The sequence below is a fragment of the Hyperolius riggenbachi genome, chromosome 1 (assembly GCF_040937935.1).
Source record: "Hyperolius riggenbachi isolate aHypRig1 chromosome 1, aHypRig1.pri, whole genome shotgun sequence".
Taxonomy (NCBI): Eukaryota; Metazoa; Chordata; class Amphibia; order Anura; family Hyperoliidae; genus Hyperolius; species Hyperolius riggenbachi.
This window is the reverse complement of record NC_090646.1, coordinates 516399531-516414433: the sequence shown is the minus strand read 5'-3', so window position 1 is coordinate 516414433 and position 14903 is coordinate 516399531. Positions and strand designations below refer to the sequence as shown.

General features: G+C 44.1%; 1 protein-coding gene across 1 annotated transcript in view; it reads left to right on the top strand.

Moving 5' to 3' along the window:
- RILPL2 (Rab interacting lysosomal protein like 2) overlaps window positions 1-14903 on the top strand; it is a 33100-nt gene extending 18197 nt beyond the window's left edge. The window contains exons 4-5 of the mRNA XM_068244545.1: window positions 3221-3331; window positions 14130-14903. Of these exons, the coding sequence (XP_068100646.1) occupies window positions 3221-3331; window positions 14130-14151 (133 nt within the window). The 3' untranslated portion in view covers window positions 14152-14903. The remainder of the gene's footprint in view (window positions 1-3220; window positions 3332-14129) is intronic.

The following is a 14903-nucleotide window of genomic DNA, read 5'->3' as shown; positions in this document are numbered from 1 at the left end:
AGTGAGGATATGTACCGGGGAAAGAGATTGTGGAGAGCTTTGTAGGTTAGGGTTAGGAGTTTGAACTGAATCCTCTGGTTAATTTGCAGCCAGTGAAGAGCTTGACAAAGAGGGTCGGCAGAGGAAGATCGAGAAGAAAGAGGAATGAGACGAGCAGCTGAGTTCAGTATCGACTGGAGCGGGGCCAGTTTGTTAGACGGTAGTCCACAAAGTAGTACGTTGCAGTAGTCCAGACGAGAAATTATGAGAGCATGTATTAACATTTTAGTTGTGCCTTGAGTGAGAAAGGGACGGATGTGAGATATGTTTCTGAGTTGGAGGTGGCAGGAGCTGGTTATGGAGTGAACATGAGGAATAAGAGAGAGAGATGAGTCGAATATCACCCCCAAGCACCGAGCTTTGGGAACTGAAGTTATGGGAGTGTTATTAACATTTATTGTTACTTCAGGCAGGGAGGTGGACAGAGACTGTGAAAAAATTATTAGTTCTGTATTACTCCTATTAAGTTTTAGGAAGCGAGAGGACATGAAGGAGGATATAGCAGACAAGCAGTCAGGAACACGTTTAAGGAGGGAGTTAAGGTCTGGGGCAGAGAGGTACAGTTGTGTATCGTCTGCATAGAGGTGGTATTGAAACCCGAATGAGTTGATTAAATCACCAAGACCATGCAAGTAGATGGAAAAGAGGAGGGGACCAAGGACAGAGCCTTGGGGAACCCTGACAGACAAAGCATGAGGAGAAGAGATCTGATCTGAGTAGGAGACTGTGAAGGACCTTCCAGAGAGGTAGGAAGATAACCATGTAAGAGCAAGGCCCTTTATTCCGACATTTGAAAGTATTTGTAGGAGTAAGGTGTGGTCGACAGTATCAAATGCTGATGACAGGTCAAGAAGGATGAGTATGGAAAATTGACCTTTGGATTTGGCTCTAAGAAGGTCATTGGCTACTTTGGTAAGGGCTGTTTCCGTGAAGTGGTTAGAGCGAAAGCCAGACTTGAACTGATCAAGTAGGGAGTTAGCAGATAAATAATGGCTTAATTCTGCATGTATATGGCGTTCAAGTAGTTTGGATGCAAATGGGAGAAGTGACACTGGGCGGTAGTTGGCAAGTGTGGTAGGGTCTAGAGAAGGTTTTTTAAGTAGTGGTGTCACAACAGCTTTTTTGATTGGGGACGGAAAGATGCCAGTAGAGAGGGACAGGTTAAATAGCGTTGTTAGTGCAGGCAAGAGAGATGAGGATAGCTGCGGAATGAAATGGGAGGGAATAGGATCCAAAGAACAGGTGGTTAGATTGGCTTTGGCAATTATAGAGGAAAGAGAGTGTTCAGAGAGTGGAGAGAAGACAGTTAGAGAACAGTCAATGAGAGGTGTGGAGGTGGGATTTGAGGGCTGCATGGAGAATTCACTTCTGATTTTGTCAATTTTATCAGTGAACTATGTTGCAAATTCTTCAGCTGATAAGCAAGATGAAGGAGGAGGAGGGGGATGGAGAACGGAGTTGAAGGTGCTGAACAAGCATTTTGGATTGTGTAAATGGGCGGATATTAGGGAAGAAAAATAGGACTTTTTTGCCACAGAGAGTGCGTTTCTGAAGTTGTTCAAGGCAATTTTATATAAGATGAAGTCCTCAGTTGTGTTACTTTTCCTCCAGCGCCGTTCAGCTGCTCTAGAGCATCTTTTTAACTGTTTAGTGGTTTTGGTCATCCAGGGTTGGCGACAGACACGGTGAGGGCGGGCATTGACGAGGGGGGTGAAGTTATCCATGACTTTTGTAATGGAGCTGTTGTAGTGTATAGCAGCCGAGTCTGGGTCAGTGAAGGATTGTGTGAGGAGAGGTGCCAGGGCATCAGAGACAGTTTGAATGTCTAGATTGCGATAGTTTCTTCAAATATGTGAGCGTGCTTGTGCCAGGGTGGTAGGAGAGGAGGAGGAGAGAGAGAAGCTAAATAGGTTATGGTCAGAGAGTGGTAGTGGATCATTAGTAAAGTCAGTGACAGAGCAGAGACGAGTGAATACAAGGTCAAGCGTATGGCCATCAGTGCGGGTTGAGGTAGAGGACCAATGAGACAAGCCATAGGAGGAAGTGAGTGATAGAAGTTTTTTGGAGACAGTGTTATTGGTGCCAATAGACATGTTAAAATCACCCATGATGATGGTAGGGATGTCAGAGGATAGGAACTGGAGAAGCCAGGCAGAGAAATGATCCAAGAAAACAGAAGCAGGGCCTGGAGGGCGGTAAATAACTGCAATTTGGAGGTTCAAGGAAGAGTATAGTCGGACTGCATGGACTTCAAAGGATGGCAGGGAGAGAGAGGGAATAGGAGTGAGAGGCTTGAAGGAGCATTTATCTGAGAGGAGAATGCCCACACCACCACCATGCTTATTCCCACCTCTAGGAGTGTGGCTAAAGCGGAAACCTCCATAGGAGAGGGCGGCAGGTGAGACTGTGTCAGAAGGGGTCAGCCAGGTTTCAGTGATCCCAAAGAATGTGAAAGCATTAGAAATAAAAAGATCATGGATAAAGGGCAGTTTGTTGCAGACTGAGCGGGCATTCCAGAGGGTAGCCGAGATCGGAGGGGATGTGGGGGGGAAGGAGTGGAATATTAATAAGGTTACAGTAAGAGGGAGGGAAATTTGATTTATTGCAAACAGCGTGATTAGCAGGGGGGAGTGGCGGTCCAGGGTTAGGTGAAATGTTCCCAGCAACAAGGAGGAGGAGTAGACAGATATAGCGGAGCAGAAGTTGTGGTGTAGACTTATATTTAGACGTAGTGTGACATGGAAGGTGAGGTTGTAATAATTGCTGACATTCAGTGTAAATAATAATTGCACATTCAGTGTAAATAAGAGATTTCATTAATCATCTAATATAAAGTTATAACTTCCTGCCAGGTCTTAATGTTCAGATTCCCTCCTGGAGCCCTGCCCCCTTGCAGAAAAGTGCCTTTGCGCTTCCCTGGCACTTTCTCTATTTCAGATACACAAAGCACTATAGCACTTTTTTTTGCAAGGGGGCTATGTGCCGGAAGCCAGTGGACATGGGAGGGATCTGAGAGAAAAACACACAATAGGTAGTTATTACTTTATATTAGAAAATGATCAATGAAATGTATAATTTGCACTGAAGGTGCTCTTTGAATGATTTTAACAGAAAAGAAAATGCACAGATAGCATCTGCTTAGGTGGCAATCAAACATGAATATCTTGTTTTTTAATCTCAGCGGTGTCATTCCTCCAACTGAAGACCACATTGTAACATTGGAAAATGAGTCCATAATTGCCAGCCCGAGGTCAAGTGAGGGTAACAAAGAGAAGTCATCAATAAAAAGCCTGTGAGTATGATAAGTCTTGCAAACTTATGCACTGTTACTGTGGAATACAGATAAAGGCAGAAAGCTGGGATAAAGTGATGCAGTTCACAACACCTGTAAGATGTTGCCACTATTGTAGTAAGTATTGATGGGTGGAATTGGGGCCAAGGGCAAAAGTACCAGTATGTAAAGTATGCAGACTCTGCTAGTTGGTTGATTTGCTGATTACGGTAGATGTTCCATTTCAAACAGTCTCAGAAATCTGAAATATCGACCCTTTGGGTAACCGTTCAGGAACGAGTGCTGTACAGACTTATCACTGGATAAGAGCCTAGAGCCACATCTGTTGCTATGGAGAGGGGAGAAGGGACAGCACATAACAAAATAGGAGTACAAGAATAATGTACTCAGGATTGGTCAGACATCACTAAATATCTGGCAGGTCAAATCTTTAGGTAATGTCGAGGGGCTTATGTGCACTCTAGAGTCTCTTTAAAGGGAACCTAAACTGAGAGGGATATGGATTTTTCCTTTTAAAATAATACCAGTTGCCTGACTCTCCTGCTGATCCTGTGTCTATAATACCTTTAGCCACAGCCCCTGAACAAGCATGCAGATCAGGTGCTCTGGCTGAAGTCAGACTGGATTAGCTGCATGCTTGTTTCAGGTGTGTGATTCAGCCACTACTGCAGCCAAAGAGATCAGCAGGACTGCCGGGCCACCTGCACACCGCAAATTGGATTTGGGATTCAGATTTTTGATTCAGATTTGCAATTCCAATTTTCCCTGGATGCTATAAAAAGAAAAAGGCAGCATGCAGTACAAATTATAAATCATGAATCTGAATCGCATGTAGTGTGCAAGAGGCCTCATGCCTCTTTTCCATGAGTAGCTAAAGGTCCTGTGTACTGTATGCATCTATCCCCCTGATCACCTATCAATCACCCGTCAATCACCCATCAATCACCCCCTATCACTGCCACCCATCAATCAGCCCCTAACCTGCCCCTTGCGGGCAATCTGATCACCCACCCACACCAATAGATCGCCCGCAGATCCGACGTCAGATCACCTCCCAAGTGCAGTGTTTACATCTGTTATCTACCCTAAACACCCACTAATTACCCATCAATCAACAATCAATCACCCCCTATCACCACCTGTCACTGTTACCCATCAGATCAGACCCTAATCTGCCCCTTGCGGGCACCCAATCACCCGCCTACACGCTCAGATTGCCCTCAGACCCCCCCTTATCAATTCACCAGTGCAATATTTACATCTGTGCTCCATTGTAATAACCCACTGATCACCTGTCAATCACCCATCAATCACCCCCTGTCACTGCCACCCATCAATCGCCCCCTGGCACTGCCACCCATCAATCTGCCCCTAACCTGCCCCTTGCGGGCAATCTGATCACCCACCCACACCAATAGATCGCCCGCAGATCCGACGTCAGATCACCTCCCAAGTGCAGTGTTTACATCTGTTATCTACCCTAAACAGTGAAAAAGAAAACAGGAGCGCACCGCTGGTGCAATAAACCTTTTTACTTCAATAACACGCAATAAAAAGTTACACTCGCAGTGTATCGTAGTACAAATGCGCCTGTACAGCCTGTCGGCAGTCGCTTCCTGTCACCCGTGCTTGGCCAGAGCAGCGGGGAGCGTGGTTGTTAGCGGAGGAGTCGAGAGCGGTGGGCGGAGCCAGGTCGCAGGGATGCCGTCTGACGTCACGACGTGTTTCGGCGTTGACCGCCTTCGTCAGGTGACGGGACGGCGGTCATTTTATCTCCAGCTGAGTGGGTGGAGAATAAATCTGTGGGAGGTCCATAGGACTATATGGGCAGGTCGCCAGGGACTTAAGTAAAAACTTGTAAAAATGATTAAAGTATAAAAGCATACAGTGACTATAAAAACATCGGTAAAAACCACATGGTTTTTAAAAACTTGTTTCTAAACAGGCATAAAATGGAATTTTAAAAGGTAATGGGAAATGGCATATGACAGATTTGTCTGTAGTTTATCTACATGTGGGCTTGTTAGATAATCCAGCCATTTACCATTCACATCAGTCTGAAGAACTGGAGGCAAGAGCAGCTAACATCGTGCTCTATTGCCAATTCCACAAAGGCTGTAATTCGTGCTTGGGGGTTCAAACCTTCACACTGTCGATTACACAGGTTAAGGGAGAAACGTGTGGATTTAAGAATTATCAGCAATCGAAAATTAGCTGCACGTGTCAAGGAGAGAAACTAGCTACTGAAAAGAGAGGTAAATGCACAGGAGTTTTTATATATATATATATATATATATATATATATATATATATATATATATATATATATATATATATATATATATATATACGCCTGGATACTATTATCAGGGTGGCTATTGTACAAACAGCCAGCTTGACATAAGGGCGGCTATATGCCGCTGAGGCGGCCTATGCGATTTTATGGTCGTATCTGTATATAGAGGACCAAATATCACTCTCAGGGGACCTGTCCCTCTTACGATGGTCATAATACTTAGACAATATTTCTGGCAAGACGGTCACTTCTGGCTAGAGGGCAGACAGGGGTTTGGATAATCTGGAAACGGAGAAGGGGCCTGGATTGGGGGCCCTAAGCCGGCTCAGCTCACAAACTTATACAATACACATGGGGAAAGGGGAAAAACATGGGGGGGGGGGTCGGGGGGGGGGGAAAGGAACTTTGAGGAAGGAAGGGGAAGGGAGGGGGTAAGGAGTAGGGGGGAGCAGATGAAACTGGAAAGGTGGGAAGGGACAGAAGGGGGGGGGGGAAAGGAAAAAGGGACCAGGGGGAGGAAATCCCCACGTGGGTGGGGGGAGTGGAGGGGGGAGAGTCAGAGGGTAGAGGGGGAGAGACAGCTTAATTTACAAATAAAGTTCAGGTCAGACAAGCAGAGACTCATTGGAGGAAACTTCGAACTTCCAGGTCCTCATTCAATACATTCGGCGTCAGGCTGTTTAGCTTGAAGATCCAGAAAACCTCTTGTTCGCATAGCTTCTTGTAACGAAGGCCCCTGGAGATTGTAGATGGAATGCTCTCCAGGCCTATGATCTTGAGACCACTGGGATCGGACTGATGGTATTTCGCAAAGTGTCTTGGTACACTATGTTTTTCAGATTTGGCCAAGATGTTGCATTTATGCTCACCAAGTCTTTTTCTCAAAGGTCTAGTTGTTCTTCCCACATAGAGTTTGTTACACTTGCAGATTAGTACATAAATTACAAACTCTGTTGCGCAGTTGATGAAGTGTTTGAGTGGTATCAAAACCCCATCCGGATGTTCCAACTGCTTCGTGCCATGTAGAATAAAGGGACAACAACCACAACGGGCATTTCCACACCTAAAACTCCCCACTATATTGGATCTCAACCACGTTTGGGGGCAATCTTGCTTCCTATTGCTCGGTGCAATTTGATTCTTTAATGAGCGAGCTCTCTTGAAAATTACCTTGGGTGTCTTAGGCATGGAAGGTTTGAGTAGGGGGTCCTGTAGAATAATTGGCCAGTTTTTCTTGATGATGCTTTGAATGCACCGTGAACTTTCTGTGAATCCTGTGATAAATGTGGGAATTGGAGCAGCATCTGAGTGTTTGATTGAATGACTGTTTCTTTCTTTGTCCCTGAATTCTTCTATTATTGTTTCTAGATGCTAATCTGGATAACCTTTCTCTCTGAACTTTGATGCTAACTGTGCTGCTTGTCTGTCATAGTCCTGATCTTTACTGCAATTTCTCCTGAGTCGGCGGAACTGGCTGCGTGGGATATTTTTTACCCATTTCGGGTGATGGCAGCTGGCTGCATGTAAATAGGAATTGCCCGAAGTTGGCTTGAAATGGGTTTGTGTGCAGATCTGTGATTCTTCATCAATGAACAGTTCTAAGTCCAAAAAAGACAAGTGACTCTTTTTCGAATACTGACGTAAACTCAAGACCGTAGGTGTTTGTATTACAATATTCTTCAAATTGTTCCCTTGTGCCGTCCCAGATTAGTAAGATATCATCTATGTAACGAGTATACAGGATTAAATTCTTCTTATACTTATGATTGGACCAAATGAATTGATTCTCCCAATAAGCCATATATATATTGGCAAAGCTTGGGGCAAACCCCGCCCCCATCGATGTCCCGCAGGTTTGGAGAAAAATCTGGTTCATATACGTAAAATAATTATGCTTTAATGCAAACTCCAAAAGGTCCAAGATGAATTGTGCCTGTTGTGGATTAAAGGAATCTTCTTTCAGCAGGAAGAAGTTTACTGCTTCTATTCCCCTATCATGTGGGTTACAAGTATACAGTGAGCAGACATCCAGAGATGCCCACGAATAACTGTTTTTCCACTGATATGCTTCCAAGATCTCTAAGACATGCAACGAGTCCCTTGTGTACGCCTCCGTGTGCTGGACTATGGGTTGTAAAAAATGGTCGATATATTCTGATAGAGGTGCCAAAAGACCCTCCATACCTGCCACTATTGGCTGCCCTGGTGGTGTTATTTCACTCTTATGAATTTTTGGTATGTGATAAAAATAAGGCACCAGGGGGTTGGATGGTACCAAAAATCTAAATTTATCCTCTGTAAGGATTCCTTGGTGTAAGCCTCTATCCAGGATGACTAGAAGTTCTTTCGCATAGACTTGTGTGGGATCAGAGAAAAGTCTTAGGTAGGTGGTCTTTTCTGCCAAAAGTCTGTCACCTTCCTCCCGATATTTGTCAAAGTCTTGTATGACGATGCTGCCACCCTTATCAGCCTGACGGATGACGATCTTCGTGTTCTTTTTGAGAGCTTCCAGCGCAACTTGTTCCTCTCTAGTCAAGTTGCTTGGTTGGCTTTTGGTATTTTTTGTTCTACACAAAATCTGAAATTGATCCATCACTATCTGATAAAAACTATTAATAAACTGACCCTTGGATTGCGTTGGGTAGAAAATAGATCTCGGTTTGAGCCCTGATTCTCTAAACGGTTCCTCAAAACCCTGCAGATTATCCACTAAGAATTCATCATTGTTAGTCTCTCCTAATTCAATCAAGTCCATAAGAGCCTCATTGTCGTCTTCGGTACCCTAAACACCCACTAATTACCCATCAATCACCCCCTATCACTGTTACCCATCAGATCAGACCCTAATCTGCCCCTTGTGGGCACCCAATCACCCGCCTATACGCTCAGATTGCCCTCAGACCCCCCTTATCAATTCGCCAGTGCAATATTTACATCTGTGCTTCCCTGTAATAACCCACTGATCACCTGTCAATCACCCATCAATCACCCCCTGTCACTGCCACCCATCAATCACCCCCTGGTACTGCCACCCATCAATCAGCCCCTAACCTGCCCCTTGCGGGCAATCTGATCACCCACCCACACCAATAGTTCTCCCGCAGATCCGACGTCAGATCACCTCCCAAGTGCAGTGTTTATATCTGTTCTCTACCCTAAACACCCACTAATTACCCATCAATCACCCCCTGTCACTGCTACCTATCAGATTAGACCCCTATCTGCCCCTAGGGCACTCAATCGCCCACACCCTCAGAATGCCCTCAGGCCCCAGCCCTGATCACCTCGCCAGTGCATTGCTTGCATCTATTCCCCCCTCTAATCACACCTTGAGACACCCATCAATCACCTCCTGTCACCCCCTAGCACACCTACCCATCAGATCAGGCCCTAATTTGCCCCGTGTGGGCTCCTGATCACTCGGCCAAACCCTCAGATCCCCCTCAGACCCCCTTCCGATCACCTCCCCAGTGCATTGATTGCATCTGTTTTCCCCTCTAACCACCCCCTGAGACACCCATGAATCACCTCCTGTCACCCCCCTAGCACTCCTATCCATCAGATCAGGCCCAATACAACCTGTCACCTAAAAGGCCACCCTGCATATGACCGGTTCCACAAAATTCGCCCCCTCATAGACCACCTGTCATCAAAATTTGCAGATGCTTATACCCCTGAACAGTCATTTTTAGACATTTGGTTTCCAGACTACTCATGGTTTTGGGCCCGTAAAATGCCAGGGCGGTATAGGAACCCCACAAACTGACCCCATTTTAGAAAAAAGACACCCCAATGTATTCTGTTAGGTGTATGACGAGTTCATAGAAGATTTTATTTTTTGTCAAAAGTTAGCGGAAATTGATTTTTTTTTTTTTTTTCACAAAGTGTCATTTTTCACTAACTTGTGACAAAAAATAAAATCTTCTATGAACTCGCCATACTCTTACGGAATACCTTGGGGTGTCTTCTTTCTAAAATGGGGTCACTTGTGGGGTTCCTATACTGCCCTGGCATTTTAGGGGCCCTAAACCGTGAGGAGTAGTCTAGAAAACAAATGCCTCAAAATGACCTGTGATTAGGACGTTGGGCCCCTTAGCGCACCTAGGCTGCAAAAAAGTGTCACACATGTGGTATCGCCGTACTCAGGAGAAGTAGTATAATGTGTTTTGGGGTGTATTTTTACACATACCCATGCTGGGTGGGAGAAATCTCTCTGTAAATGGACAATTGTGTGTAAAAAAAAAATCAAACAATTGTCATTTACAGAGATATTTCTCCCACCCAGCATGGGTATGTGTAAAAATACACCCCAAAACACATTATACTACTTCTCCTGAGTACGGCGGTACCACATATGTGGCACTTTTTTACACCCTAAGTACGCTAAGGGGCCCAAAGTCCAATGAGTACCTTTAGGATTTCACAGGTCATTTTGCGACATTTGGTTTCAAGGCTACTCCTCATGGTTTAGGGCCCCTAAAATGCCAGGGCAGTATAGTACCCCACAAATGACCCCATTCTAGAAAGAAGACACCCAAACGTATTCCGTTAGGAGTATGGTGAGTTCATAGAAGATTTTATTTTTTGTCACAAGTTAGCGGAAAATGACACTTTGTGAAAAAAAACTATTAAAATCAATTTCCGCTAACTTGTGACAAAAAAATAAAATCTTCTATGAACTCGCCATACTCCTAACGGAATACGTTTTGGTGTCTTCTTTCTAGAATGGGGTCATTTGTGGGGTACTATACTGCCCTGGCATTTTAGGGGCCCTAAACCATGAGGAGTAGTCTTGAAACCAAATGTCGCAAAATGACCTGTGAAATCCTAAAGGTACTCATTGGACTTTGGGACCCTTAGCGTACTTAGGGTGTAAAAAAGTGCCACATATGTGGTACCGCCGTACTCAGGAGAAGTAGTATAATGTGTTTTGGGGTGTATTTTTACACATACCCATGCTGGGTGGGAGAAATACCTCTGTAAATGACAATCTTTTGATTTTTTTTACACACAATTGTCCATTTACAGAGTTATTTCTCCCACCCAGCATGGGTATGTGTAAAAATACACCCCAAAACACATTGTACTACTTCTCCCGAGTACGGCGATACCACATGTGTGGCACTTTTTTGCACCCTAGCTGCGCTAAGGGGCCCAAAGTCCAATGAGTACCTTTAGGATTTCACAGGTCATTTTGAGAAATTTTGTTTCAAGAATACTCCTCACGGTTTAGGGCCCCTAAAATGCCAGGACAGTATAGGAACCCCACAAATGACTCCATTTTAGAAAGAAGACACCCCAAGGTATTCTGTTAGTAGTACGGTGAGTTCATAGAAGATTTTATTTTTTGTCACAAGTTAGCGGAAATTGATTTTTATTGGTTTTTTTCACAAACTGTCATTTTCCACTAACTTGTGACAAAAAATAAAATCTTCTATGAACTCACCATACTCCTAACGGAATACCTTGGGGTGTCTTCTTTCTAAAATGGGGTCATTTGTGGGGTTCCTATACTGTCCTGGCATTTTAGGGGCCCTAAACCGTGAGGAGTAGTCTTGAAACAAAATTTCTCAAAATGACCTGTGAAATCCTAAAGGTACTCATTGGAGTTTGGGCCCCTTAGCGCAGTTAGGGTGCAAAAAAGTGCCACACATGTGGTATCGCCGTACTCAGGAGAAGTAGTATAATGTGTTTTGGGGTGTATTTTTACACATACCCATGCTGAGTGGGAGAAAGATCTCTATAAATGGACAAGTGTGTGTAAAAAAAAAATTAACAAATTGTCATTTACAGAGATATTTCTCCCACCCAGCATCGGTATGTGTAAAAATACACACCAAAACACATTATACTACTTCTCCTGAGTACGGCAATACCACATGTGTGGCACTTTTTTGCAGCCTAACTGCGCTAAGGGGCCCAAAGTCCAATGAGCACCTTTAGGCTTTACAGGGGTGCTTACAAATTAGCACCCCCAAAATGCGAGGACAGTAAACACACCCCACAAATGACCCCATTTTGGAAAGTAGACACTTCAAGGTATTCAGAGAGGGGCATGGTGAGTCCGTGGCAGATTTCATTTTTTTTTTTTTATAGTCGCAAGTTAGAAGAAATGGAAACTTTTTTTTTTTTTTTTGTCAAAGTGTCATTTTCCGCTTACTTGTGACAAAAATTAATATCTTCTATGAACTCACTATGTATCTCAGTGAATACTTTGGGATGTCTTCTTTCCAAAATGGGGTCATTTGGGAAGTATTTATACTATCCTGGAATTCTAGCCCCTCATGAAACCTGTCAGGTGGTCAGAAAAGTCATAGATGCTTGAAAATGGGAAAATTCACTTTTTGCACCATAGTTTGTAAACGCTATAACTTTTACCCAAACCAATAAATATACACTGAATGGGTTTTTTTTTCAATCAAAAACATGTTTGTCCACATTTTTCGCGCTGCATGTATACAGAAATTTTACTTTATTTGAAAAATGTCAGCACAGAAAGTTAAAAAAATCATTTTTTTGCCAAAATTCATGTCTCTTTTTTGATAAATATAATAAAAAGTAAAAATCGCAGGAGCTATCAAATAGCACCAAAAGAAAGCTTTATTAGTGACAAGAAAAGGAGCCAAAATTCATTTAGGTGGTAGGTTGTATGAGCGAGCAATAAACCGTGAAAGCTGCAGTGGTCTGAATGGAAAAAAAAGTGGCCGGTCCTTAAGGGGGGTAAAGCCTACGGTCCTCAAGTGGTTACAATTCACCTATTGATTTTTAAGGGGAATAATTACTGTATTTTTATGACCATAAGGCGCACCTGATCATAAGTCGCACCTAGGTTTAGAGGACAAAAGCCAGGAAAAAAATGGTGCAGGAACATCTTGTGGAGATTCTCACCCCCAAACTACAGTAATACCCTATGACATTAATAGCCCCCCAATTACATCCCCTAGCCATTATCCCAGTTACAGTAGTGCCCTATTACATTAATAACCCTCAGTTACATCCCTGGCCCCCACCCCAGTTAAGGTAATGCCCCATTACATTAATACCACCCAGTTACATACCCTGGCCCCCACCCCAGTTACAGTAATGTCCCATTACAAGTACAGTAAGAGCACTTACATAACCACCTCTGATAGTCACCTGGTCGATTCTAGGCCATCTTGACGAACTCAAAGGAACCAGGGAGCTGGAGGCGGATGTGTATTTGTGGTTATGTGGACTGGCACCCTTCTGGAAATGCAGTTGTGAGGAAGTAAAGAGCTACAGGTTGCTCTGGATCTCCAGCAGTCTCGATTCCAAGCGGTGCACTGTCTGCGTGCAGGCAGCTCCTCCGTGCATGCCATAAGGCACCGCCGCTGCACCCACACGATTAGGAGAGACTCCTGTCTCTGTAAGGAAAGGGTGCAGCGGCATGACAGCCCGGGACTCGGCAGCTCCACCAAGAGCACCAGCCACATCGCATCGAGAGGAGGACCAGCTGCCGCCTCCTCGCCGGGGGAAAGAGTCCGTAGGGTCCAGCTCCTGGTTGCTCCTGGTCTCCAGCAGTCTCTAGTGGGCTGTCTGTGTGCAGGAGGGGACAGCAGCACTGCAGCCCGGACCTCGGAAGCTCCTCCATGCAAACCATCTGCACCGGCTGCCACCTCCTCTTCAAGCCCTCCTTCCAGCACCGCCGCTGCATCCCCACGATGAGGAGAGAATCCTGCCTCTGTATGGAAAGTGTGCAGCGGCATGACCGCACGGAACTTGTCAGCTTCAACAAGTGCATCAGGGAGGAAGAACACCTACCGCCTCCTCGCCAGCTGTAAGACTTCTCCAGGTCCAGCACCGTGCCCAGCAACCCCGCAATCCACAGATTCCTTCTTCCCTACGCATGGCTCCCCAGTCCTGACAGCAGACAGGCAGGTAAAACCTAGGGGGGAGGGGGGGGGGGCACAGACCAAGCTCACCCTGCTCACTGGTTCACTCCACCACGCTCAGATTCCTGTCTGTGCTGTCTAATTGTGACAGGGAATAGTGGGGAGTGCAGGAGGCTCAATGGCACAGGGCGAAGTTTAACATTCGGACCACAAGACGCACTGACTTTTTTTCCCCCTGCTTTTGGGGAAGAAAAAGTGCGTCTTATGGTCTGAAAAATACGGTAATTGCTGCCATTCTTGCACTGTTAATGGCACAAGCCTCAAACCTGGTACAGTTGGTCATTGGGTGACTGGGGTTCAAATTCAGAAACGGGGTAGAGCCACAGCCAATCCAGATTTGTTTCATTTCCATGCAGATTATTTACCACAAAGCTCACAAACTAGGTCATTGAGTAATTGTGTGTTAGGGTTAGAAAAAGTGGGCAGAGCCAACACCTGCCAAATACATACCCGGGCAATGCTGGGAAATCAGCTAGTGTTTACATAAATTTAGTAGATATTAGTGGATGGTAGATAATAGTTTAGTAGATCTTAACATTGTATTCTATCTAACGCACTTTTTTTTTTTTTTTTCTCCTATCACAAACAGGTTCTCCTTTAAGCAAGAGTAACAAGCTCAATGATTGGCTATGCCAGAAGTTTTAAGAGAAATGTCTGATTCCAGAAGGTTACATAGAAATGCCTTCATATGTATAGTATACAAGATATCCAATGCAATGTAACATACAACCAAAGACAGGATGCAAACTATGGAATATGTATGTGCAGCTGAATGCTGGAGTGACTGGAAAATATGTGGACCAGTATACTGGAAGTAATATTTTTGACGAATTACTTACTGGAAAGAATATTTATAACTGGAGAATGCGGCAGTATGGTGATCAGTGGCCAGCCAGGGATTAGCTTTTCCTTAATGCCACTTTTTAATGTGATCTTGGTACAGAGGATGCTGTTTTGGTTTTGTGAATGTAAAGGGAATTTAAAAATGTAAACTTATTTTTTACAGAAAAATAAAATAATAATAATGTACACATAAAAACCTCTAACTGAACTGGTATAAGAAAAAATTAGTATACTATTTCAGTCTGTATCTAGCCATGTCTTTTGTTGTTTGTTTTTTTACACATAGCAGAGAGTTTGCTGGTAAGGTTAATTTCCCTGATAGTATTTTGAAAATAAATAAATATATATATATTTTCTCAACAGTAAACTAATACAGACAGTGTGTAGCAAAACATGCACCACTGCAGAAAGAATCCTGCCTACAGTTAAACATTTCCTTAACTATGTTTATGAAGGAGTGTTTGTACTTAGAAAGAATGCATTGAAAATGTAAGTTTTAAGGTACATACACACATCGGAT